Source organism: Anopheles funestus, chromosome 2RL (genome assembly GCF_943734845.2).
Source record: "Anopheles funestus chromosome 2RL, idAnoFuneDA-416_04, whole genome shotgun sequence".
In the NCBI taxonomy this organism is placed as follows: domain Eukaryota; kingdom Metazoa; phylum Arthropoda; class Insecta; order Diptera; family Culicidae; genus Anopheles; species Anopheles funestus.
Window position 1 is genome coordinate 66,275,563 of NC_064598.1, and position 26,954 is coordinate 66,302,516.

The 26,954-nt window shown below is 42.1% G+C and overlaps 5 protein-coding genes across 7 annotated transcripts; 2 read left to right on the top strand and 3 right to left on the bottom strand.

Annotated features, from left to right (window-relative positions):
- Nucleotides 1–3,317: 3,317 nt before the first annotated feature.
- On the bottom strand, nucleotides 3,318–7,473 carry LOC125765561 (serine-rich adhesin for platelets). 2 transcript variants are annotated; one of them, XM_049430852.1, is made up of 4 exons: nucleotides 6,620–7,473; nucleotides 6,140–6,535; nucleotides 5,880–6,074; nucleotides 3,318–5,778 (listed from the first exon to the last, which is right to left on the bottom strand). In XM_049430852.1, the coding sequence occupies exons 1-4, from the start codon at nucleotides 6,922–6,924 to the stop codon at nucleotides 4,752–4,754; spliced, it is 1,923 nt and encodes a 640-aa protein (XP_049286809.1). In that variant the 5' UTR covers nucleotides 6,925–7,473; the 3' UTR covers nucleotides 3,318–4,751. The 2 variants fall into 2 exon arrangements, with proteins under 2 accessions (XP_049286809.1, XP_049286808.1); XM_049430851.1 differs by having other exon boundaries at nucleotides 5,880–6,077.
- Nucleotides 7,474–7,806: 333 nt separating this feature from the next.
- Nucleotides 7,807–13,602, bottom strand: LOC125765546 (RNA-binding protein 5-A-like). The gene is made up of 11 exons (XM_049430823.1): nucleotides 13,358–13,602; nucleotides 12,862–12,952; nucleotides 12,471–12,620; nucleotides 12,300–12,380; nucleotides 12,087–12,240; nucleotides 11,955–12,024; nucleotides 11,468–11,541; nucleotides 10,786–10,875; nucleotides 9,595–10,708; nucleotides 8,331–9,508; nucleotides 7,807–8,245 (listed from the first exon to the last, which is right to left on the bottom strand). Exons 1-11 carry the CDS (start codon nucleotides 13,362–13,364, stop codon nucleotides 8,105–8,107), a joined length of 3,150 nt encoding a protein of 1,049 aa, XP_049286780.1. The 5' UTR covers nucleotides 13,365–13,602; the 3' UTR covers nucleotides 7,807–8,104.
- Nucleotides 13,603–13,929: 327 nt separating this feature from the next.
- Nucleotides 13,930–17,702, top strand: LOC125765566 (ATP-dependent RNA helicase vasa). 2 transcript variants are annotated; one of them, XM_049430861.1, is made up of 4 exons: nucleotides 13,930–14,060; nucleotides 15,348–15,526; nucleotides 15,605–15,722; nucleotides 15,836–17,702. In XM_049430861.1, exons 2-4 carry the CDS (start codon nucleotides 15,506–15,508, stop codon nucleotides 17,476–17,478), a joined length of 1,782 nt encoding a protein of 593 aa, XP_049286818.1. In that variant the 5' UTR covers nucleotides 13,930–14,060; nucleotides 15,348–15,505; the 3' UTR covers nucleotides 17,479–17,702. The 2 variants fall into 2 exon arrangements, with proteins under 2 accessions (XP_049286818.1, XP_049286817.1); XM_049430860.1 differs by lacking the exon at nucleotides 13,930–14,060 and adding an exon at nucleotides 14,449–14,744.
- A 1,850-nt stretch (nucleotides 17,703–19,552) lies between these two features.
- On the top strand, nucleotides 19,553–20,948 carry LOC125765604 (uncharacterized). Its single transcript, XM_049430933.1, has 2 exons — nucleotides 19,553–20,048; nucleotides 20,119–20,948. The coding sequence occupies exons 1-2, from the start codon at nucleotides 20,001–20,003 to the stop codon at nucleotides 20,797–20,799; spliced, it is 729 nt and encodes a 242-aa protein (XP_049286890.1). The 5' UTR covers nucleotides 19,553–20,000; the 3' UTR covers nucleotides 20,800–20,948.
- Nucleotides 20,949–23,541: 2,593 nt separating this feature from the next.
- LOC125765605 (uncharacterized) lies at nucleotides 23,542–25,206 on the bottom strand. Its single transcript, XM_049430934.1, has 2 exons — nucleotides 24,644–25,206; nucleotides 23,542–24,573 (listed from the first exon to the last, which is right to left on the bottom strand). The coding sequence occupies exons 1-2, from the start codon at nucleotides 24,689–24,691 to the stop codon at nucleotides 23,893–23,895; spliced, it is 729 nt and encodes a 242-aa protein (XP_049286891.1). The 5' UTR covers nucleotides 24,692–25,206; the 3' UTR covers nucleotides 23,542–23,892.
- Nucleotides 25,207–26,954: the final 1,748 nt, after the last annotated feature.

Sequence of the window (26,954 nt, forward strand, 5' to 3'; positions counted from 1 at the left end):
GTTGGATATGGAGTTTTGCAAAAATTTTCTGAATTGCGTTCGCAAACGCGACAATTGCTAAGCGTTTAGTGGCGGGGTAACTTGATAAATATCAAATAAAATATTGTTAAAGCATATAGTACTTACAAAAAAGATTTATATGTTGTGAAAACCTCTAAAGATGGAAGTTAATTAATTCACCCACACGATATCCAATTATACGACCATAACGCTTCTGATAATTAGTGTTATTCCTTGAAAATTGATTTCTCCTCATTCTCCACAGGATGTCCCTATGCCTCAATCAATAAAGAAAGAAAGAAACTTAAATCCTCTACGGACACGAAATTCAATTTCCCCCTTTGAACAAAGAGGAAACGCCGTAGCTAAAGAACAGGAGTAATACAGTCCTATTCCGTCGAAGATCAGGAGTTTGTGTCACGATCTTCCCCCTTTTGTCTAAGTGAGGAACTGTGGAAAATTGCTTGACTTGGCATCCACATTCCATGTCCCTTTTATTTTTATTCATTAAAGTGCTTCCACCATAATGAACTTTCATCCTTTCATCGGATGCTACCAGTTGGAGATGGTTCATTTTACAGACTCAATCAATGATAAATTATGGAATTCCTTTTGCACCCGCGTTGTGGGACATTCACACCGGGGGACACTTGAGACAGGACGTGACCGGGTACAAGGGGTGTAGTACCATAGTGGTACCATCCAAGAAGGTTGGCTATTCTCTTTGACCATTCGCAAAAAAAGGCATAAAAAGTGCAACCAAAGTAAACTTTCGTGCTTGAGCTTTGGTGTGGCACGTCTGCACCAAACCATTGCACCAACCATTGCAACAAAAGAGAACTGATAATAAATTAATTCCGAACCATCGTGGAACTGTCACTAGAACTAAGCTCACCATCCCATGCTCATTCATCGCTTGATGCGAAATGATTCACGTGATTCTTTTCCCATCGCTTTTGGCACACTAGAATCACTCCTCGCTGCCTTACGGGACACAGCGAACCTTTAAAAGACACTTGGTGACAAAGTGACTGTGAGAAATGAGAATCCATTTCCCTTGGCGTCGTAGAAAAAAATGAAACTGCGATGGTTCTGCGTGGCTAGATTTCCACGGAAGCGCAAACGGAAAGATGAGAAAATTCTAAAAAAATCAAAAACCTTCACTTCGAATAGAGTACTTATTTTGCATACGAAATTCGTAAGTCGTCATCCGCATTGAGCGAGCCTGGATGTAAGATTGGATTGAGGGGTTGGAGAATAATGAAGGAAAGAACACACACACCAGAAGAGAAACTATTTCTAACAGATGTCAAACAAAACCAGCAAAGCAGTTTCTTGTCATACACCGTCGCAAAGCAAACGCACTACTTCCGTCAAGCGGTACACCATTGGGCGCTTTCCCATCACGACACGAAGTTGTGTAATAAAAAATGGCAATAGAAAAAAACCTCCCAACCAAAAGACAAAACCCATTGACAGTAAGTAAAACTTTACAAATCTTAACAAACGGACTGAACCGGAACAAGATGGCAACCCACCACCAGCCAACCAGCGCCAAAGTAGCGCAAAAGACGTGCCCACGTGCAACGGGAATATTGTTGAGGGAAGTAAAATAAAAAAAAACTCTTCCACTTGAAGCTGAAAATTTTCAAGACGAGTTAGTCAGCGAGTTAGTTCTTCGGAAGTCATCCAGCATGTGAAAAGCACCGAACAACTCGCCGGCAAGGAAAAAGAGAGCTTGAGACGAACCGAACCCCGGAATAGGGTTGGATAGGTGGATGAAGGTGGTAGAAGAGTAAAGATAAATTGAATTTTTACTACACCTTGCAGCTGTTTTGGTTCGAGGCAAAAAGGTATAGGTAAATGGAGAGAACAAAAAAAAACAGAGACCACCAATCGAATTGAGTGGCACGAATGAAACGGTGCACGGTTCCGCCTGTTTGCATCGTAAAAATGTGGTGCAAGCGTCCTACACCAAAAAACCGCAGCTAAGATCCCGGCAAAGGATGGCACGATGTTTACCGTAAAGGACCAAAGTCAACGATGGCCGTTGATCTGCGCTGCATGATTCGTAACGTTCGTTCATCACGATATCAAGGCGAATAATATAAGAAAAATGTTTAAAAAAAGCAGCAAACTAAAAAGGTTAAATAATAGAAAACAAAATTAAATAGAAATCTGATAAACCTGTCACCAAAGATGGTTTTTAGAAATTCATTTAGAGAAAGGGCAAAAGCCATGCAGACGCATATAAATTTTACTTCACAAGGAATGCTTTTCACAACACGTTAATTCCTTCGACAAATAAACGAAGCATGAAAACAAAAGACGCACATATTTTAGCTACTAATTGTGCACGAATGTTCAATATCAGCTAATTTATTACCCAAACACCTCCGAAGTGAAGAAGAAACATTGCGTACAAAACCATGGCTCGATGGTTCGATGAAACCGAAAATGACTATTTGCCCGTACGTGTGCATTTGTTTCAATAATAAATGACACACCACCATTTGGCGGCAAAATTTCAAAATGCAATACCGTGCACATGTGCTGCAGCATCATATCGCACAATCTGCCCGGTTTATGTTTACACACACACACACGCGCGCGCACGTGCTAGAAAACATTCCAGCAGGACGAAAAATCAGCACACACACCAATAATAATCGCTATCAGGACCGGATATCGAAGGCCAGTCTTTGCACCACCATTTATCATGAATATTGCGATTAATTCCACCATCCACCAGTGAAAAAGGTGCACGGAGCAAAAGAAGGAACAACGACGGAAAACGATCCTTTTTCAATGTGCGCGCGACACGGTCGAGCGCTTTTCCACGCCCAAACTAGATACCGATACCCGGGTTCGTTCCGATACACATAACTATGAATGTAGGAAAAATTGTTCCAACTCATTTGCATGCTGTGTGTGTGTGTGTGTGAATTTGTACTGTGTGTGTCCGGTTCGTCCTGTTACGAGGACATTTCGATATGGCAATCACACCACGATTCCACATACGCACACACATTGGCGTTGATGTCACGAATTTTATATTGTTCAAATGAATAAATACGATTTATGGAGCGGTAGGTTTTGCGCATATCGTTGGTGCTGAATTGACCGTATCATTTTGTATGTCTGATTCATGATCTGTCCTTACTTTTTTTTTTTTTGCTACAATACAAAGTTTGCAATCGAACGATAATTTACAACGTGTTCGGAAAATGCACGCGATAGTGCATAACGCTTGTCACCGATACCCATTGGTGCAACCACCGCGTGCCCTGTACAATGTATGTTGACACACGCAAACATGAGTAAGATTATTGAATTTATTCACTGTTATTAATATGTACTTCTTATTTCTTTTACAGTTCAATAGTGTTCGTTTCCTGTTTACCCTTACAGGCCTACCAGCTTACTCTCCCCTCATTCTACAAAAAACATTAATATCTCCAGATCGATAAATGTAGAAATGCAGTGCTACGAGAGTAAAACTTTCCGACAGACTTTCGATAAGCAATGGGCCATTGTTTACACATTCCATTTGCTTAGTTTCTTCGCATATCGCTGCGCTCACTTAGAAGCTTATTTAATCACAAATTACTTTCTATTCTAGGATACGCTAATGTATCCATTCACCCAACTGTAATCGTACAAAAAACCGGGATGCAACAAAAGGAAGTTAAGCACAAATCTGATTCTACTTTATATCACGTACCTACAAGAGGATCAGTGTTTGTGGCAAAAGGATATGTCTCATTTAATGCTTTTCTTATGCGGTGTTGTTTTCTTTTGTTTACTATTAAATGCCAACTCATACGCTACACCGGCCTTTTCCAATGCGTTCTACTTCGTCTAATACTTCGACGAATCAATTTTGGAACCAGATTCAATCATTTCTTGTTTGTTTAACTTCATTACCATATGTTGCATAATAGTACATTGTTAATAATAGTGTTTCAGTGCATATTGTGGGCTATCATCATCCTGTAAGCAAACTATATACGGCTGTTTGTTTTTTTGGTTCATCCCTAATAAACTATGTACCTTCACTTGTGTTACATATGGGGAACTACGAGCCTCTGTGCTCCCTCTGCTCAATTAAAGGTGTTACCTGATGCCTGAACGTTCGTACTATTCTATTACAAAATCAAAACTGAAACATTTAAGAGGAACTCTCACATTACATTCAACAAACTTCGACAGACAAAAGGATACGACCGAACGATGACTAAAGAATCATGGTGGAACCCTGTTAATGTAAACTGCTTTGTGTAACACACACACACGAGAAACAACAAAGAACCAAGTGTTGTAAAGTAACACCAACGTAACTGGTAATCATAAAACAAGCAAGACACAATTTCCTTTCATATGTACTTGCCCGCCTAAAGCGCTAAGTCTAATCTTACCCATGTTTCTGTCCTAAAACGACTGTTGTTTGTTTCTATACGATATTGTGCGCCCATAACGACACACTTTAGAATGCGAAAATGCTGTAATTCTACGGTGGAGCTGTGCTTATGTGTGTAATGATCTTTGCTCCACATTAGTTGCATTACTTTTCCCTCCTATCGCTCCTGCTCCCTTCTCCCTTTCTCTCTCTTTCTCTCTCTCTCTCGTAAATCGTCTTATTTATAACGATTTGTTTATTGTCCCCGTAACATCTCGCTTGTTACGCTTCAACCCTATCGCTATTACGCAAAGATCGCTATTAATCAGTGTATTGATCTTGTGCGGCATCTTCATGATTCTGCAATCTCTGCCAGATTGCTCGGTATGGCCATCATGGGAAACGATGTCAGTGAGGGACAGATGGTTGCCGCAGCAGCCGTACCAGCACTTGCTACCGTAGTTCCTCCACCGGTATCAACGCTGCTAGTGCTGGTATTGCTACTGCTGTCTAGCACATTTCCACCGGGGCCAACCCCGGCTAGGCTACTCATACGACTACTGTTAGTGTTGGCACTGTTATTACTATCGCTAGTGGTGGAGCTGCTGCTGCCGCTGCTACTACTGCTGTTGCTGCTATTACTACTGCTACTGCTAGTGCTACTACTGTTGCTACTGTTGCTGTTGCAGCTACCGGCTGCATCTGGGTCGAGTGCCGATTTCAGTACCTGTTCGCGCAATTCTCGCGAAGCACTGATTGCCACCGATGGCCCAATGGTCAGTCTACGCCGGCGCTGATTATCACTAATATTCGTTTCATTCTCATCACATGCCATCTTAATGCTATCGGAATTTACCGTGCCCTTCGTCCGGGCTTCCCCTGCCGCTTCCTCAATCGCCATAGATCTATCTTCATACATGTTTGCACCAACCGTGTGGCTAACTTCCATCGTGCTATCTCTACACTCGGTGCCACCGCCCGTACTGCTACTTACGCCACAATCCATCATTAGTGTCGCATTTCCACCACCAAGAGACACGATCGGGTTTGTGGTACCGGTCGGGGTAGAACAGGCACTGCTCGAACCACTGTTTCCCCCGAAATGCATCGTACTGATCGTTCCGAACGGTGCGGTCGAGCAAATCGTTGCACCCGGACTCGGTATACCGGTGAGCTTGGTAAGGAAAAACTTTGGTGTTATGCGTCCACTGCTGGAGCTGGTGGTAGCTGCAAGAGGAAACGGTCCGCACAGTGGTACATTGCTGCCCATCCCATTATTGTTGTTGTTGTTGCTACCATTCTCAAACGAGGTCGTCGATGAATCCGGACTGGGACAGATCGGTGAAGGTGATGGCGTTTGACAAACGGGAGATGTACCTCTGTTTATTGAACGAAATACGCAGAAAAACATAAATTTAACGAACACAGTTTTATGCTTTCAAAAAAACGCTTTTTGTTAACATGGGAACGGGAGCATTACCTTTCCGAGGAAAAGATTTTCTTCGATGGTGGCGAGTAGCAATTACCATAATTGTCCTCTAGATCAAACTTTCGCTTTACCGACGAACTCAGGGGACTGGGTCGCAATGGACACGGAGACATGGAACGTCGTGTGACAAACTTTCGTGTCGGCGAGGGCGACGTTGTTGGATACTGTAATCCGATCCCTCCGCGACTGCTAAAATATAAATTACCGCAATCAGTTCCATAAATTGCTACCCCTTGACGTAGGACGCTTACCTCGTAGGAGATGGACTAGAACAGCACGTGGAACCGATCGTAGGTAATGCGACGTGCAGCGGATTTTGCAGATCATCGATCACCATCTTCCCAGCAGATCCGGACGAAAAGGACCAATTTTCGGCAACCAGCGTTAAGTCTTCGCAACTTTGCGACATCTGCATGGCAGTGTGTATTTCTCGCTCGTGATTCACTTCCCGACTGTTGCTCACGTCCGCACACTCTTCCTGCCGAAGCTGCGATATTCGTGGCGTTAGCCTTGGACCCGGTGTTCCACTACCATTCCGACCCGGGCTAGCGCTGCCATTCGAAATCACAGCCAGCGGACTGAAGCTAGCGGAAAATCGTCGTACGCGTGGCGTAAATATGTTCGAAAACGATGTAGGAAGCGATTCTCTGTAGAGCAAAAAAAACCCACAAGGAAAGCATTTATAATTGTACCCTTATCATAACGTAGTATTTAAGTGTATTAGTATTTACCTTGATCCTGTTGCAGTTGAACCTTGGTGGAAATTGTGTGAGTTCAGCATACTCGCGCTACCTGTGTGCAGTTGTTCCGAATGTCCTACCGACAGCAGTACTTGCTGAAGATGCTGATGCTGTAGGCCGCCACTGTTAATCCTGTGCGTGGTGGTGATGCTGTTACTGTTACCGCTGGTGTTTGGCACGGGTTGCGATTGTCCTTCTTCCATCGGCTGCACACCAACCGTGGTGCTAGGCAGGAGGTTATTTATTTGTGGTGCACTGGAGCAACGTTTAAGGGCATTGGGCGAATCGACATCCATCTTACAATCGCCTCCCTTTTACAACCAACAAACACCACTTCCACCACTGCTGCTGGTGCTGCTGCTATCGATTCTGTCAGCGGTGGCGAGTCCTTTTTTGGCAACAATATTTGCCCAGTACCAGATTCCTCAAACAAACGTGTGTTGATGCTCAGTTCCGATGCATTCATACGGCAACGTTTCCGTATGCAGTCGAAACTTTACGCGTAGTTACGCTTCACACTACAAATCCCATCTCATTCAACTAGATTTTTCACTTTCGCTGAATTTACGATCAATAATTCATCCACTGGTGCGCTTTGCTGTTGTGCTTTGTAGAATGGCGATTTGCTTCGCAAGTTCGGTCAAACGAAAAACACTTGCCAGCTCGCAATGTACGAAACGTTTTGGCACTAGCTGGTGGAAAAATCGATCGCCGACATTTTCCTTCGCTATTTATCCTTTTTTGGTGATCTGTTTGCTAGAAGCAAAACTTTATTGAGCGCACATTCTGTCGGTTGTCTTATTGACACTTTTTCACCTTCTTCTTTCTTGCTTCTTGTGTCGTACAAACAGTTGTCAAACGTCGGAAAAATCATCGCACATCGCAGCAAACTTCATAAAAAATCATCGAAATGGAGATGTTTTCCGTACGGCTGTCAGCCTCGATCTTCGCGGCATGGTTTGTGTCTTCGGAACATCGACAGGGTGCGCTACAATCATTCCATCCTTTGTTTTATCCATGTGGATTGGACCGTGCGCTTACCGGACATCCCTATTAATGGTTAAATTATTCACGCAAAGAATGTTTACTTCTAGCAACACAAAAATGATTTATTAACTCTCGAACAACATGAATCACTATGAATTATGTAGTTGTATAAATAAAACTATAAATTTGAATTAAAGTTTAAAAGATTGTTTTATTGCCAAGTTTTAGATGTTTTACAGTTCTCCAGAAACATGTTCAAGCAATGTTCATTCGAAAATGGAGAAATATAAAATAATATACACAATAGTGGTGGCTAACTAACGGAAGATTTGCACAAGCATGATTGATGCTTGGTAATAAAACTGCTGCTACTTTATATTACAACTACGTACATGGTAGTTATTATTACTATCAACATAAAATTATACTAACTGGCGAAGAGAGAGGATTACATTAACTAAAAAAACAGTCTGTGCCCGGAGAGCGCGCTCAATCTTTCACGTCTACCTGCTCGTAGCGCGATTTCATCATTTTCTTTATGTACGTTTTGTAATCGTCCGTTGTACGCCCGAACTGTGCTGCAGCATTGGCTTTAATGCCCAATCCAACGTTTGCCACGCGCGCCTCCGCCTGTAAGTGATAGCACAATTTTAATTAGGTATTAAAATCATAAAGGTTTAAAACAAATCAGCATTAGATCCATTCTTCTGCTTACCTCAATAATATTCACACGCCCTTGATTGGTTCTTCCCAGGCCTTGCCCTTCGGACCAGCCCATCTTTTGTAGCAACTTATTGCCAATGTTATTCTGCCCAATCGGTACAGCAGAAGCAGTGCCCTGTGGATAGGCAGACTGGGATTGTGTTTGCTTTTCGATCTCTCGCTGGAATCGTTCCTTGCTTCGATTAACTGGTGGTGCTTCGTCCTCACCATACTTTTGCCTGCGTTCCTTTGCACGATCCCGGTACTGCAACCCATTGAACGGACCACCCGAACCACCATCACTACTGCCACCGCCTCCTCTTGATCCACCACCAGCACGAAAGCTTGCGTTCAGCTTTTGTAGATTTTCTTTGTGCAGTGAGGACATTTTAACATGCTTCATTAGAATTTCCTGCGATTGGAATGCACGCTTGCATAGAAGACAGGTTAATCGATCAAAATCAACCAGATCTCGATCGGAAGGACCTCCTTCACCGTCACCAAAATCATTGTCGGAATCTGAACCACCGTACGCTGATGTAGCACTTGTGACCGGTTTAGTCACACCACTGCTTGCTGGATACGTTGATCCTGAACCAGAACTTGCTCCCAAGCCACCAGCCATCATGGACGCAGTGCTTACGACTCCGCCACCACCAGCGCGTTCCTTTTTCTCCAGCAACGAAAAGCCTACATCTGCATAACCCGCGCTACCGAGTCCACCGAGCGATTCCGACATTGGTTTGGATGGTCCTAACGACGAGTACAGCGTGGCCTCCTCAATCCGTGCAGGCGGCTGTATGACGCTGTAGTCCTTCTTTTGGTTAAGCTGCTTCGCCCACTTCTCCATGTCTTTGACGATCTTCTTGGCAACTTTAACCTTGTCCTGGGGAGGTGCTTGCTCTTTTGATTTGGATTTTTCCATCTTCTCTGCATTTTCAGCCAGCGAAGCAGCGCTTTCCGACTTGCTCGTCATCTGCTGCGTGCCGGGAACTGTTGCAGTACTGTTGGACGCGCAAGAAGATGCAGGTGCGGCGACGTATGTTTGATTTTCGGAGTCCCAATAAAGGTATGAGCTGGTTTCACTGTTGTAATAGTACTGCGAGTTGGCGTCGTAGTAAAGCCCGGTGGTAGGATCGTAATAAAAGCCAGAGGTTTCGTCGTACTGATAGAGCGAGGTATCCGGCGTAGCTGTAAGTAAAAGAAAGAAAACACATTTTTTTAAGCACTAACAAGGAACAGGAACGAACAGTAGATAAACGAATTGCAATACGTACGATACTTTCGACCGTCTACACCGTTCGGAACGGGAAGCTGCGGTCCGGACTGGACTGGCGCATTTGAAGCGCCCATCACAGGACCATAAACATCGGATTTGTCCGATTTTCCACTATTGGGACCGGATTGCTGTTTGCGTGCTATCGCTGACTGAGCCACAGCCGCACCACTGTTGGCCGTTTCACCTAAGCCAGCGGAAGTACGCGGTCCTGCCGCTTGTCCGTCGTTAACGGTCGACAGCTGATTTGTGTAGTATTCTGTATAATATTGCAGATAGTGTTTATGTTCGGCCGCATTTGACGCGTACATAGAAGCACTATACTCGGCCAAACGCGGTACATCAGCAAGCGTATAGTTCTCCGGTAAACTGCCCATTGCAGCTGATGAAGAGGAAGAGGAAATCATGCTCGATGAACCGACCGCAGATCCGCTTGGCGGTGGTGCGGTAATGTCCTGAAATGATCCTCGACCACCACCACCACCACCACCACTGCTATTCTTATTCATCCCATGCGAATTGTGATTATTGCCGTAACCGTTGCGATCAAAGTTGTTTCCACCATCGGTTCGATAGCTAGCATTGCTGCCGCCAGCACCATTGCCTTGGTAATTGTTCGAATTACTACCGCTTCCATTGCCTTGTCCGCCATGGTTTTGGTTGCTGTAACCCTGCCGACTGGCTTCCCTGCCTTGATGGGGATGCTGATGCAGTTTCATCAAGTTCCTGTTCTCTGTATCCATGCAGTACGATATTATAACCTCCCGGTTGTCGATTCTGAGCGGTGGATCTAGCTCCTTCAGGGCATTGTGCGTGTTCATCGAATCAACCAGATTTTCGAAATGCACATAACACATCCCGCGAGAAATGGACGTCAGCGGATCACGACAAATGACCACCTTTCCGATTTTCTGCACCAACTCGGCAGGCAATTTCTTCTGCATAACGCTCATGACACTTTCCTCATTCGTCAGCACATCCAGATTGCGCAGCATGATCTTTTTCGTCAAAATGTTGCTCATCTCATCACTGCCATCACCTCCAATTTCACTGTCCTCGCGTGATGCGTGACATTTGAAGCAGTTTTCCCTTCGTTTGAAGTTGAACGCGTAACACTGGTTTATGAAGAAAGAAATGCGCATGAAACTACAGTCGATTTTTGCATCTTTGGTGAGAAGTTCGCTTCACCTACCTTAGCGCAATACCAATCTGTCTGAAATTTCGACGGCATCGAAAATGTGTACTGCATGACGGCATGCTGTCCGTTGAATACCAGCACACCCTACAGCAGAAAAAATAAATAAAAAAGGAAAAAGGAGGATACGAAAGAATTAGTACTCTGTATTCAGCAATATACCCGCTTTCAAATATCCCGGATACACTTTTTTGTTTTTTGCTGCAGAACTGCATGCCGATGGGATAGGAGGTTTTCGTTCGGTAATTCGTGCCTCCTGCGCTGTACGTTACGTCTGTAGGAATGCGGCTTCTTCCGGTGCTCCCGAGAACTTTGCTCGATCAATACACAGCAAGCAACGGTTTTCAATGCAATGAACAGCAAACAAACTGATTTTTGTCGCGTATTTACTTCTGAATGACAGTAGCTTAGGGAAAAATTTAACTTATTCAATGTTGTTTTTGTACTAAATGATAAATTTAGCATTGAGTGAAGAATGATTTGAGTATCAAAGTTTATCGAAACACTTTTAGCATCCCAGGTTTATGCATTCAAAGCTACTGCCAATGAAGATGCTGTACGTTTTCTCTCGTCACGATAACAATTCACGATTGATATCTTGTACAACCATTCTACAGTCGTGGGTCTAGTAATTGACAGCAACTTATTGTTCTTTCATATGCTTGCTGTATTTTGGTACCTGTTTGTAACATATCCAACGAGTTGCTTCCTCTTCAGTGCGAAACTCGACAAATGCGAAACCCCTCGATTCACCTAGAAGTAAAAGACGGTCGGGAATAGAAAAAAGCAAACACAAACACGATATCAATCAAAAAAGCCAGCTCTGTGCCGCATCAGTTGAATCATAATGCTCGAATTTAGAGAGTGTGTTGACCATTTCCAGCTAGTTGATGAGCGGCTGCGTTGCGAAGGACTTCCGTTTGGAAACGTTTCCTCCATTTTCAGTGTGCACAGTATCCATCCTTGCTGGCAGGAGAAAGATGTTTTTCATCTTGGCATCCAGTACGGTTTTCTTTTTGAATGCAACATTTAACATGTTGCCAACCACGTGCAGCCGCCGAATATGAAACATAAACTTACACAACCCCGCTAACGCTTGCATTTAAATCTAGAGTTGTGTTCATGCTTAAAATTATGAGTATCTTATACTAATGCCATGTGTTTACCTGTCTTTCGTTTCCGGATCAACCTAACGTGCAGCGCCTGCAAACCGCACTGGATTAGATCGCTGTTAATCTGTAAGGAATGATTGAAGTGGTTAGTAACTAGCGAAGCGAAGAATACATCTTTTAACGTACATCAGCTTCAGTGACCTGTGGTGCCAAACCGCGGATGATGATATTGTTGTTGGGTTTTTGTTGATAGAAAAACTCATTTTCACTATCAAAATTTTCCCCATCATCCATGGAGCTGGGAGAGTAGCCACCACGGCGACCTCCTTTGTCGCGATCCCTAAAAAGCAATTGATATGTATAAATATTCGAAGCACATCGAAAGTTGATATCTACTACCTTCGATCTCGATAGCGATCTCGTTCGCGAGATCTACGATCGCGATCCCGTTCGCGACTTCGTTCACGAAATCGGTCGCGGCTAAAGATCAATGAAAGAAGTACATAATTAAATGCATGTCACATGTTACAGTAAATGTTTTCCATAATTGATTCTGGCTTCATTACACACCTGTCCCAGCCACCGTCATCGTATCCTGGTTCATTCACATCCCGGTAAGAATCGCGTTCGTCACTTCTCTGCCGGGGATAAGAGTAGCGCTCTCTGCTGAAAGACCGCGACCGGCTACGGCTGTAGCGGCTGTTATTTCGGTACCGTTCCCTAAAAGATTAAAAATACACCTATTATTTTCAAGGCACGTTGCGTACAGGGTGGGTGTTCCGGCACACCGGAGGCATGACACGGAACACTACCACAGCCGATCACGCTATAATAAGCCCAGGCGAGACAACGGCACCGGGGCACCAACTCGGGGCAGCACAGCGGACGGTTTGCTTCGCGACGGCGTGTCTCTGAAGGGAGGACGCATTTGTACTCTGGTGCTATACGGTCAAGCGCTTACTTCGATCTTCCTCGATTGCCCCGGTCGCGCTCATCACGTCGGCAGCGATTTCTATAGTAGCCAGAAGTATCACTGTCTGGGCTCGGTGAGACTATAAACAATCACATTTCAAAGGAAATTATTGGTCGGTCGATCGAAAATATGGAAGAATAGGGCGAAAATTGGTTCATGCAACTTTCGCCGGTCGCATTCAGTATGATGTGTTCTATTAACATTCAGAAGTAATTTGTCTTGTTTTTTTTATATTAATACTGCCGTCAGTGGCAATCAAGAACACCTAGCGAAAAGGTAAGAACTGACAGATTCAACATAAAATACGTATGCTCACAAGTTGAACAGATTGATATAAAGGAGAAGTTTAAAACCAAAGAAAAACCCTCAGTCTCCTAGATTCTAGGAAGCTGGTTTTACTTTCTCTGCCCAATCGAACCGAGGGTGCACGGAATCACAAAACCAAACCAAAAAATTACTACACTTTCAAAGATGGCAGACTTACAATCCATTTCATTCGCCTTGAAATGCTCCACCTTGTTCCGTCCGTGTTGGTTTTCAATTATTCACACTCTTTAAGCTACGCACAAAACGGAATGCCAAGAAACTCCCTGTTTATCTAAACATGGCCAACTTTAGTACCAATAGATTGAAGACAGATAATTCAGAATTACAATGCAGACCGACAAAATCTACGTAGAATATATTCCAGATTTTTTTCACAATGACATTAGGCACACCGGGCGAGCGTAACGGTCAAATGCGCTTGACAATTTGGAGAGTTTGTAAAGAAAATCGAGTCGTTAAGTTATTTTTTCAAACAAAAATCTCTTCCAAAGGACATCGTTGACAAAATTGAAAAAAATATCTAAATTCCATTTTATAGATTTATCGAAATAAAGATTGTACTGATGAAAAGATTTATTTTAAATAATTGTATATGAATTAGGTAGCATTTTTGCGTTTAACTAAAGATTCGTTCGCATATCCTTGTTTGCATGAGTATCCAACTTCCAACATGCACTTGGGTTTGTGGAGACCATGTAGAGTGTAGAGTTTAGCATACTGAGAACTTCTACATTGTTCTGTCATTCCCTCAAAGTTCTCGAAACGCGTCGGAGGTGCTGTTCCGTAGTTGTCCTTTGAACGCGAGGCAATTGCTACACAACCAGTGCTGTTATCCTGCGAAATTTGAGCTTCGTCGATTGGTAAGCAAGATTCTTTTAAACTCAATTCACTCTTGTCTTATTATTAGTTGCGTGTTAGTAGTAATTTTACAATGATCTAGAATTTACATTACAAGAAATAATTGTTGCATGCGAATAATTATACGATCTACTACAAAATAGTTTATGAATAGTTTCATGCTTTGAGGATCGTATTAATTGAATAAGTAACAATCGATTTTGTTCAGTTAATATTTTTGATATTTTACTCTATTCTCGGGTAAAGCGCGCCATTTGCCCTTTGTCTTTTTCGGCGGGTATCACCAACACATCAGCAGCGCGAAACAAAAGGCCGCACTCAGTGTGGCGATGTGTTGGTGTGCTGTCAAAATCGGCTGTAGCCGGCGTGCCGTTGCCTTTTCACGTGCTATTCGTAAACATTCCATGGTGCTCTTTGTGCATGTTGCGCTTCAGAAGAGGCTTTCTGTGTAGTATAGGATTTGCGTTTATCTTCTAGGAAACGACGTAGGAATGGGTTTGTGTGTCTCCCTTGCTCTCGGATCAAATGTGCCTACAGCACGAACACTGTAAAGAGTAGGCTTGTGGTAGAACGTGTTGCGATTTTTGCCTGGATAGACGTTATTTGAGGATACGGTCCATTAGTTCGATCCGGTGTAGTTTAGACTTGAGTGTGATCGCCGAAAGTTAACGATCGGGTTATCCAAGGTGAGGTTAACCGCTTTAAGTTAAGAAAATCATTTTTGTTAATAGTGTACGATTTACATTACGATCAAAGGATGACAAATCGTAGTAATCTAGTTTCTATGGTAATATTGGCGATTAAGCTCTTGCGATGAAAATTAAACGGCCGCCATTGCGTTCGGTGAAGTGCAGTTAGCAACCGAATGGGAACGAAATTTTATTCAAGCAGTTGTGTATATTGGCTCCAGCGTCTAAAGCATGAAATGCTTTTCCTCATGCACGTTCCGGGACAGCGGATGGGCATCGTTGTCGTTCATCCGCAAATAATTGATGCGAAAAGCGCGCGTCTCCCGCACGTCTGCCTGGTAGCCAGTGGCATTTACCCACACACAGTCGCACGCCATTCAAAAGCCACTTCGTCGTGCAATCGCGCATAGAAGAAAGTAGTATTATTCCAGAAATTTTCTTTGTAAAAAGCTGTGTGCCGCCTTTTATGAACTCTTTGAAATTGGTCGAGTGGTGGTAGTAGTTGTGTGATTTTCTTTTCGTCAACAATTAGTCGAAATAATTTTTCGTCCATTTTTTTTCCTCTCCCACGTGTATGCCACTGCTTCTGTGTGGTTCCAGGTCGCCATTACTGATTGAAAGAGAGTCACCGTTAGTCACCAACACTGGCCTACGGACGGTGAAGCGTGATCTTTTTGAGAAAAGTTTCGCTTTGTATTTTCCGCAGCAAGCAACCGTTTTCAGTTGATTACAGATCGTATAAACAGCGAGGAAGGAAAATGAGTGACGATTGGGAAGAGGTAAAGAAACGTTCGTCAATGTGATAGCACTTGGTTACCAACAACCCCTAACATACTTTCGTGGTTATATCGTTTTAGTGCGATGAGGGACGAAGCTTCGATCAGCCTAACTTCAATGATGTTAGCGAAAGCGTTGCCGGCGAAAATACCAACAACGGATTTGATGGTTACGAAGCAAACAACGGCTTCGATGACGGTTCGTAAACATGTTTGTGCATGTGGATTGCTTTTGACAAACATTTATCGAATTGCATTTGAAAGTTCAATAATTGTTAAATGTATATTTCTTTTGTTCCATTCCACATATAGACAATAACGGCGGATTTCAAAGCTACGAAAATGGTGGTGAAGATGATTACGGTAGCCGTCGTGGGGGCCGTGGAGGACGAGGTGGTGGTCGCGGTCGCGGTCGTGGTCGTGGCGGACGAGATGGTGGTTTTGGCGGCGAAAGGAACGGAAACTACCGTGATCGCAACGGGGACAGTCGGCCTCCGTATTCCGGCAACGATCCGAGCATGGACGAAGTTAAGTCAGATAAACCGAAAAGTCTGTACATTCCACCGTTGCCGACCGAAGATGAATCTTTGATCTTTGGATCTGGCATTAGTTCGGGTATAAATTTCGAAAAATTCGACGACATCGAGGTGCGTGTATCGGGTGAGAATCCACCGAACCCGGTGGACAACTTCGAGCAATCTGGACTGCGCGAGGAGGTGATGACAAATGTACGCAAGTCGAAGTACACAAAACCGACGCCCATCCAGCGTTATGCCATTCCGATTATCCAGAACGGCCGCGATCTGATGGCTTGCGCACAGACTGGCTCGGGTAAGACAGCCGCATTTATGCTGCCCATGATTCATAACTTGCTGGACATGGAAGACGCACTGGAGCTGCGAACGCGCAATCCGTACATCGTAATTGTAGCCCCAACTCGTGAGCTTGCAATTCAAATCCACGAAGAAGGGCGCAAATTTGCACACGGAACAAAGCTGAAGGTGTGCGTATCGTACGGCGGAACGGCCGTACATCACCAGCTGCAGCTAATGCGGGGCGGATGCCACATCTTGGTAGGAACGCCCGGCCGATTGCTAGATTTTATTGACCGCGAGCATCTGACGTTGGAGAACGTCAAATTCATGGTGCTGGATGAAGCTGACCGAATGCTGGACATGGGTTTTCTCCCTTCGATCGAGAAAGTGATGGGACACGCGACAATGCCCAACAAGCAAAATCGCCAGACGCTGATGTTTTCAGCCACGTTTCCTTCTGAAATTCAGGAATTAGCGGGCAAATTTTTGAACAATTACATTTGCGTGTTCGTCGGAATCGTGGGTGGCGCTTGTGCGGATGTGGAGCAAACTGTTCATCTGGTGGAAAAGTTCAAGAAGCGCAAGAAGCTGGAAGAGATCTTGAACGAGTCAAACCCAAAGGGTACACTCGTGTTCGTGGAGACCAAGCGTAATGCAGACTATCTGGCCTCCCTAATGTCCGAGACTCAGTTCCCGACTACTTCCATTCATGGCGATCGAATGCAACGTGAGCGTGAAATGGCCCTGGACGATTTTAAAAATGGCCGAATGGATGTGTTGATTGCGACGTCCGTAGCTGCCCGTGGGTTGGACATTAAAAATGTGTCCCACGTTATTAACTACGATTTGCCCAAGAGCATCGACGATTACGTGCACCGCATCGGCCGTACTGGTCGCGTCGGAAACAAGGGGCGTGCGACTAGCTTCTACGAACCGGAGGCAGACCGGGCCATGGCGAGCGATTTGGTCAAAATCTTGACTCAAGCTGGTCAATCAGTGCCGGACTTCCTGAAAGATGCTGGCGGTGCCAGCACTTACATGGGAGCATCTCAGTTCGGCGGCAAGGACATCCGTGACTCGCACGGTTCCCGTGTAGATGCCCAGCCGGCTGCACTTGAGCCTGAAGAAGCCTGGGATTAATGGCGAACGCTTAGCCTCTCTTTAATTTTTTCTATTTTTTTTTTTTGCTCAACTTTTCTGAAATGAAACTCGAAGACAAGTTTCTGTTAAAACAGAGTCAAACTCTATTATCTCGTAAAGCGAAATGCGTAATTATTGTTCTACATCAATGACCTTATGTAATAAAGCACAGAGCATAATGCGGCGAGAATGATTGTTTAATAAATTGAACAAATCCACTGGGATCTAATATCGTTCATTTCATATGATGTGTTTAGCACATGATGACAGTAGATGACTAGTCAGGCTTTGTATTTAATGTATTGCTTGTACAAGTTGCATCAACTCTGATCAAATGATCCCACTCAATCCGTGCTTTGTTAGCTAAATTAAAAAAAAGCTATATCACTCCAGAAATTTGTGTATTTCAGCAGGTAAGTATCTGGAACCTCCAGCATTAAACTGAGACAGAGCTATTAACTAACTTAACTAGTTATTTATCTATCCTGAAGGCTAAACAAAATTAAATGTGCAGGTTGCTTTACAAAATAATCAAAACAATCGAACTATTAGTGAAGAAGCAGTAAAAAGAAAATTTGATTTTTTGAACGAAACAAAACGAAGGACAAAAAATTGGGAAATCATGGATTGCTTAAAAAACAGGCGAATAATCAAACAAGAACGATTACTGGAATGTTGGAACGAAGCATAAAATTAGACACCAATTAATACAGATGTGACATCAATGAAAGAGGCAGTCTGTGCTGTAAGTACCAACTAAGAAAGTTCCCATACTTTGTATGTTGAGAAGGATGAAACGCATTGCAAAGCGTGCCCGAATGATTGAAATGATTTAAGGACAGGTTGTGTTGTTTGAGCAAAATTTACTCGATGCGTGTCAGGAATATTGAATCAAAACACAATCGTAAGTGCTTTATTGAAATTATTAGATCCGGTAGAAATATTATGGACGGTTCTAGTTAATTGACGCAAATAGAATCGGCCTGGGTTGAAGCATCCCGCAGCGATTGCATCATAAGCGTTCGGGCATTCGTTAGGCACTCCTGGAAGGCTGTCTTCAAAGCCACTGCCATCTCACCAGTAATGCCTTCTATAGCGATTGGATTGTTCAGTTTCTCCTGGATTCTTGACTGAATGGTGAGTGGTTCGATGAAGATGTTCACATCCCGGAAGCTGCTCAACAAGCTAGCCTTGGCGTACTGCTGGCGAGAGGAATTGTCCTGCTGTGGGTACAAGCGAGCAAACATTTCATCGTCTATTTTCGCCACACAGTTCCTGAACGATAAGCCAACCAGCTCCATCAAGAGGTCCGTCCCTCTAGCCACCAGCTGAGCACATTTGGTATCAGCCATCGGAGTCAACCTTCCCTGGATGTTGGTTTCTTCATCGATCGTTTGCTGGACGTATGGTTCTTGGGTAAGGATGAGCTCCGATTGGAGCGAAATGAACAGCTCTGAACCTCCGGCGATGAGCTTCCTTTGCTGCTTTCCTTTTGCGGACATTTTCAGCGGCTGAAATGCCGTCAGGGCATCTTGACGGGTTCCTTCAATGGTGTCCACAGTGAGAATCGCACACACCAGCAACACCGGAAACAGACTCGAAAGCGACACCATTATAGAGCTGGGGATAAAGGATGGTTTTCGTTAGCACCGAATAGCACTACTGCTCATGATAGATCGTTGATGTTACCTTCTTATATGAGCTGCTGTCTTATCAATGAATTGAGCACGATTAGATAAATCGACAAATACAGGAAATTGTAAGCGTTCCTCAAATTCTCCTTTGTGAAGGTGTATTGAGGGATTAAGTATTTCTGGTTTTGCTTTACCATCCCGGATGCGATATTAGTTTCGGATGATGGCAGGATAATGTATGTTCTGTTGATGCGATTAAACTCCACACCATATTTCAAAACGCGTTGACGGGTTTTGACCCTTATCATTTTATTTAAACAATTTAATTGGAACTTTTTTACCGAAGACAACAAATCTTACATTTCTTCAATTTGACGCGTTGACGGGTTTTGACCCTTATCATTTTATTTAAACAATTTAATTGGAACTTTTTTACCGAAGACAACAAATCTTACATTTCTTCAATTTCAAAATATTACCAATCATTTATTACATACCACATCAACTTGAAAATATTCACATTCCACAAAAGTATATTTTTAGTTTTACCAACTCATCGAGTACAGTTTATTTTTAAGCTCTTTGATAGCCGCAATACTCGCAGTTTGTCGAGTAATAGGTTCCATCAAAACGGCCCCCCATATTGGAATTTGTTATGTTTCTTACCGGATGCGGATTGCAGAATTTGGACCATATATTTTACGACTCTCGATGATAACGGATTATCATCCACAGTAGTGTTCCTGGGTTGACATGGTATAAAACACCGTTGGACGGAAGATATGGTACCAGAACGCGTCCTACAGCGAGTGGAAAGGCTTCGAAAGTTTTTCGGAAAATCATTTAACTCATTTATCGTTACCGAGTGTCGTGAAGTTCCTTGGAAAAATGAAGCATTTCATCGCGGTGGTAGTATTATGTCTCGGAGTGGCCAAGGTATGTTTGACTATTGCTTTAAATGGTATACGTAAAACAAGGAAACTAAGATTCTTTAACATGATCTCAGCTCTCGGAGGCCGGTCGTCCCGTTTCAACGGAAGTGGTCCAAAAGCTGAAGGAACTCGAGCCAGTCTACAAACAGCTGCAGGATACAGTGATCAACGAGGTAGCTGGGGCGAAGCTAGCTACAGCCACTAGTACCGATGCATTCTACAAAGCAGTCATTGCCGACAAGGAGACGTCTCTGGCCACCTCGGTTCAGCTTGAGGACGACATGATTTACCAGCTGAATGGACAAGGACCGTCGGCCGATTCGTCCTGCTTACAAATGATCCGCAGTCTCGTAGACAACAACATGAACGTTGCTGGCGTTGGCTACTCGAACTGCGTCAACAAGGTCGAGGCAGGAGTGAACGAGGAATTGGACAAGGTCTACAAGCTGCTGCAGGTTGATGAATCAGAGCTCTTTGACATCAGTCTGTTGGATGTTTTCCAAGGCGAGAACATCATCTTGGATCCATCGAAGATCGTCACCAAATTGAACGACAAGAGAACCGAGATTGACGGTATTTCGTTGAACTTCGTCTCCACTATTAACGCAGCCGTCAATGCATATGCTTCCCGTCTTGGTGATCTGCAAAACACGTACAAAACCTGTCTGCTCAGCAATGAATCCATTCTGAAGGCTACTTTCGAGAGCGGCAAGAATCAACTCGTTCAAATTTGTCTGGGATCTATTGTCCAGTAAGCTGATATTCCTATAATATTCCTTAAAGGTGAACGATTATAAAAGTTTTAAAGCAAGCAAAGTAAAAAAATGTAGATTTCTTTGGAAATTCAGAAACCAAATTTTATATCCGAATTAAAAATTTTAAAAAAGCTATTTCAGAAGTTAAGTTGATAAGTAGTCTAGTAAAAAAGTTAAATTATTCTGCAACTACTGTTGAACCCAATAGTCGCACAAGAAAACTGTCAGTACAAGCACAAACATTTTTATGGTAACACCAGCATTGGCAGTACAAAATTTTATTTCTAAATTCTGCTTTTTTCGTATTGATGTTGGTAACCTACGAAGTTTATTTGGTTTTCAAATATACTGATCCGTGTTTGTTTAATTATCCAAGTTTGATTATATTGGGCCTTTATTTGTTTATTTGTTTCTCTGTGCATGTTGCGAACGCGACCAAAAGGGAATCAAGAATATGAAACATTAAACATTTTTTAAAAATAACCGTTTTCTGCGACCTTAGGTTTAGGTAATAAACGCGAGCAACGGAAGGATCGAAAAAAGGGAATTTGAAATAGCCACGCCAACATAAACTTGTAAACATCTTAGAAGGGCCATGTGTTTAATCTCAGATTACAGGTCAAAATAATGTTTTACCCAAAAGGAGCATAAGCAATAACATCTCAAGGACCATCTGTAAAACATTAACTCAAATCCTTACAAGCTTCATACGTTACGTAACATGATCATAGTTTCAGGCAAAATCATAAAACGTCCAAAAAGGACGAAGTACTTGACAATTGAAATAAACACATTACCCGGCAATAGGCGAAGGCAGCATAACTGCATACGGTCAAACTATAACCGAGGAAAGTAAAACAAGAAAAGGGTACACAACTTAAGTGCTACCATATGTGGGAAATATTGATACAGCCTTAGAATGCCTACCCAGAACTAATGTAAACATGTGCCTGGACGAGGCATCCAGGATAACAAAATCCAAAAGGAAAGATATCTCTTTCTAATTTCCCTTCTCACTCTTACCTTCATTTTCTACAGTTAAGTTTTAGTATATAAGAAACAGAATTTTTCAATAAACTTGACTTGCAATCTAACCGGCTTCAAGTTATTAGTTGAGTTGGTAGTCTAATTGAACGGAGGTCCGCCGCTAGAAACTTCTCTCGAATTTATTCGTTAAAAGGCTAGCAGCCCGACCCGCTAAATTGACAAAACGCCTTCGCTTCTAAGGAACTGCGCGAGAGTTCTCGGTTGAAACCTTCGCGGGATAAAAAGTCTATTCGCGACGTGTCGACGAATTTACAGTGCATTTATTTCTCTTTTTTAGATGTTTGTTTTTTTATATGACTAAAAGAAAAGTATTTTTTCTCTATACTATATTTTAATATAACTATATTTTATTTATTGATTATTTAGCTATTGAAAATTTACGTCACAGACAGCTATACAGCATTTACTATTAGACAAGACAGATTCCGCTGCAGAATGCTTGTAAAGCAGGTAAAGAAGAACAATGAACACGATCTGCTGTTGTGCATCTTAACTATTAGTTTCGTTTCAGTTTATATTTCTCATGTTTGATTGAATTTTTAAACTTTTGATTTAATAAGCTAATTTTAATATTGAGCATCTTTTCACAAATTTCTTACGAGGCTGATGTACTACATCACATAGGAATACCCTGCAAATTTTCATGATCTCATGAGTCAGAACCCACGGTAATCTTTCGAACGATGTTATTTGCCGACAACAAAACCAGACAATCAAATTTGATACAAAAGTTATAATATTTTCCCCGGTTAGGGAATGTGGATCATATTTAACAATTTTCGATAAAATAGGAAATTGTAGATAAGGTAACTCATAATGTCAGTATAATTTACATTAAATGATAGAACAGGAATTTATGATACGGTGTCAATAAAAGCAGCATATTGGATTAATCGTATTGGACAATAAAGAATTTAATCTGTTACCACCAACGGGTTGGATCTGAGGATTGCTGACCAGCTGATACCCTGGGAATGAAAGCTTTATCAAACATGACGGAGATACGAAGTCGTAAGACTCAAACTCTGTACAACAAGAAGACAATTTCCACAATTATCAAACATAACTTATCTTACCACTTAAACTCATCTTACCATGTTAAAGTCGCTCAATTTTCCAAAATAATTTTGTGTTGCTGGCGCGACTTCAACGTTGTTTAACTTTTCTCGTGCAAGGTTTGTTTACGATCGAGCCGGTAGCGAGAAAATAATCTTGAATTAAATTAAATCAATTTAAGCAAAGAAAATTATAAATAAAATTTATTAAATTATATTTAAATTTATTGTTTTCGATGGTGATATCCTTAGGAGATTTTAAATTTATAGATGTTTTTTTATATTTTTACTAGTTTTAATTCTTTTTTTTATTTACAGCATTATTTGAGTGAAAAGAAACATATTTCAAACAAATCTAAATAAATCAATTTAGAAAATTTTGCTAAATTTCCCAAAAAAGCCTTAGGAAATTTTCAAGTTTTTAGATTTTTTTAAATTGTTTATTCTTTTTTATTATTTTTTTTATTTATATTTGAGTGATTATTTAAATTAACTATTATTTACTATTATTTAATTCACGAATATTTAAATAAACTTATTTCAACCAATTGGCATTAAAATAAATCCATTTTTTAAATTTTGCTAAATTACTCAAAAAACTAAGGCTATAGCCTTAGGAAATTTTCAAATTTATAGAATTTTTTTCAATTATTTTTTTCCCCACTAGGAATTAGCACCATACTTTGAACTAGTTTTTACGCAATATTTTTGTTGGTTTGATGTACTCTTCCGTTCTATCCAAATGCGTTGATGTGGTCTAAGAACTTATTTTTTTTAGGATTTTTTGTGAGTTAGGCATAATAGAACCATCAAGTAACAGGTTTATATCACAAAATTTATTGACATGTCTTCTGTAAAGCAAATGAAGTAAAAAATAAGAATTTATAGACTAAACAAATTTATTTATTATTATCTTATCGAAGGAGCATTATGCAATTAGTTGCTTACTGGACTTTTTTTTTATTCACTCAGAACGGTCAGCTCGTATTCCTCACTGGACAATAGATCCCAGACAAATTTGAACGAGTTGATTCTTGCCGCTCTCGAAAGTAGCCTTCAGAATGGATTCATTGCTGAGCAGACAGGTTTTGTACGTGTTTTGCAGATCACCAAGACGGGAAGCATATGCATTGACGGCTGCGTTAATAGTGGAGACGAAGTTCAACGAAATACCGTCAATCTCGGTTCTCTTGTCGTTCAATTTGGTGACGATCTTCGATGGATCCAAGATGATGTTCTCGCCTTGGAAAACATCCAACAGACTGATGTCAAAGAGCTCTGATTCATCAACCTGCAGCAGCTTGTAGACCTTGTCCAATTCCTCGTTCACTCCTGCCTCGACCTTGTTGACGCAGTTCGAGTAGCCAACGCCAGCAACGTTCATGTTGTTGTCTACGAGACTGCGGATCATTTGTAAGCAGGACGAATCGGCCGACGGTCCTTGTCCATTCAGCTGGTAAATCATGTCGTCCTCAAGCTGAACCGAGGTGGCCAGAGACGTCTCCTTGTCGGCAATGACTGCTTTGTAGAATGCATCGGTACTAGTGGCTGTAGCTAGCTTCGCCCCAGCTACCTCGTTGATCACTGTATCCTGCAGCTGTTTGTAGACTGGCTCGAGTTCCTTCAGCTTTTGGACCACTTCCGTTGAAACGGGACGACCGGCCTCCGAGAGCTGAGATCATGTTAAAGAATCTTAGTTTCCTTGTTTTACGTATACCATTTAAAGCAATAGTCAAACATACCTTGGCCACTCCGAGACATAATACTACCACCGCGATGAAATGCTTCATTTTTCCAAGGAACTTCACGACACTCGGTAACGATAAATGAGTTAAATGATTTTCCGAAAAACTTTCGAAGCCTTTCCACTCGCTGTAGGACGCGTTCTGGTACCATATCTTCCGTCCAACGGTGTTTTATACCATGTCAACCCAGGAACACTACTGTGGATGATAATCCGTTATCATCGAGAGTCGTAAAATATATGGTCCAAATTCTGCAATCCGCATCCGGTAAGAAACATAACAAATTCCAATATGGGGGGCCGTTTTGATGGAACCTATTACTCGACAAACTGCGAGTATTGCGGCTATCAAAGAGCTTAAAAATAAACTGTACTCGATGAGTTGGTAAAACTAAAAATATACTTTTGTGGAATGTGAATATTTTCAAGTTGATGTGGTATGTAATAAATGATTGGTAATATTTTGAAATTGAAGAAATGTAAGATTTGTTGTCTTCGGTAAAAAAGTTCCAATTAAATTGTTTAAATAAAATGATAAGGGTCAAAACCCGTCAACGCGTTTTGAAATATGGTGTGGAGTTTAATCGCATCAACAGAACATACATTATCCTGCCATCATCCGAAACTAATATCGCATCCGGGATGGTAAAGCAAAACCAGAAATACTTAATCCCTCAATACACCTTCACAAAGGAGAATTTGAGGAACGCTTACAATTTCCTGTATTTGTCGATTTATCTTTTATCAAGCTAATCGTGCTCAATTCATTGATAAGACAGCAGCTCATATAAGAAGGTAACATCAACGATCTATCATGAGCAGTAGTGCTATTCGGTGCTAACGAAAACCATCCTTTATCCCCAGCTCTATAATGGTGTCGCTTTCGAGTCTGTTTCCGGTGTTGCTGGTGTGTGCGATTCTCACTGTGGACACCATTGAAGGAACCCGTCAAGATGCCCTGACGGCATTTCAGCCGCTGAAAATGTCCGCAAAAGGAAAGCAGCAAAGGAAGCTCATCGCCGGAGGTTCAGAGCTGTTCATTTCGCTCCAATCGGAGCTCATCCTTACCCAAGAACCATACGTCCAGCAAACGATCGATGAAGAAACCAACATCCAGGGAAGGTTGACTCCGATGGCTGATACCAAATGTGCTCAGCTGGTGGCTAGAGGGACGGACCTCTTGATGGAGCTGGTTGGCTTATCGTTCAGGAACTGTGTGGCGAAAATAGACGATGAAATGTTTGCTCGCTTGTACCCACAGCAGGACAATTCCTCTCGCCAGCAGTACGCCAAGGCTAGCTTGTTGAGCAGCTTCCGGGATGTGAACATCTTCATCGAACCACTCACCATTCAGTCAAGAATCCAGGAGAAACTGAACAATCCAATCGCTATAGAAGGCATTACTGGTGAGATGGCAGTGGCTTTGAAGACAGCCTTCCAGGAGTGCCTAACGAATGCCCGAACGCTTATGATGCAATCGCTGCGGGATGCTTCAACCCAGGCCGATTCTATTTGCGTCATTTAACCGGAAGCTACAACCATGTATCGGTTAGATAACAATAAACAATTTTCGACAAAATGTAATCCTTTGTTTTTCCGTTGCAACAACTTATTTTCTTAGTGTGTTCATGACGTTTTTTATGCAGTAGGCTCAAACGGTACGGAACCGTGGGTTTTAGGAGAATCGAATGTATTAGTCATCAAAATTAGTAAAGATAGAGGATCAAGTAAATAGATAACCGAAGGATTGTTATTGGGATTGTCAAACGATCTTCTCAAATCAAAGGTCAATCAAGTCGATCAAATCAAAGGAGATCACAGGGAATGTGAATCAAAAGGCCCTAAGCCTGTTAAAAAAAAACTAACAAAAAAGATTCAAATATACAATAAAACCTAAAAAGTTTAAGTGGGTAGAGCATGATATGTCCTTTGTTTGGGTTATTTTGTCTACACAAGTGCTCGTTGAGATTTTGTGAGTTGCGATCTTGAATAGGTCCCAAAGAATGAAAGAAAGAAAAATGGAAAAGAAATTTAAATAAAAACGAGGGCATGGTGGAAATAAAGAAAAGGAAAAATGATTAACGAAAAGCATTCGTTACGACGAGAACAGTAATGTAAGCATTTACCGAGCATTGAGCCAGCACAGAGTCGTTTATTGTACAATGTAACCACGAGGCAATGTGCTATCGGTGTACCAAATGAGAATAACAAAAAACCAAACCCTTACATGAGAAGAGTATGAAAGAAGTCATAAAGCATTGGAAACCCTCGTAGGGTTCCAGATTCGATCATTATAAAATAGTTCGTTC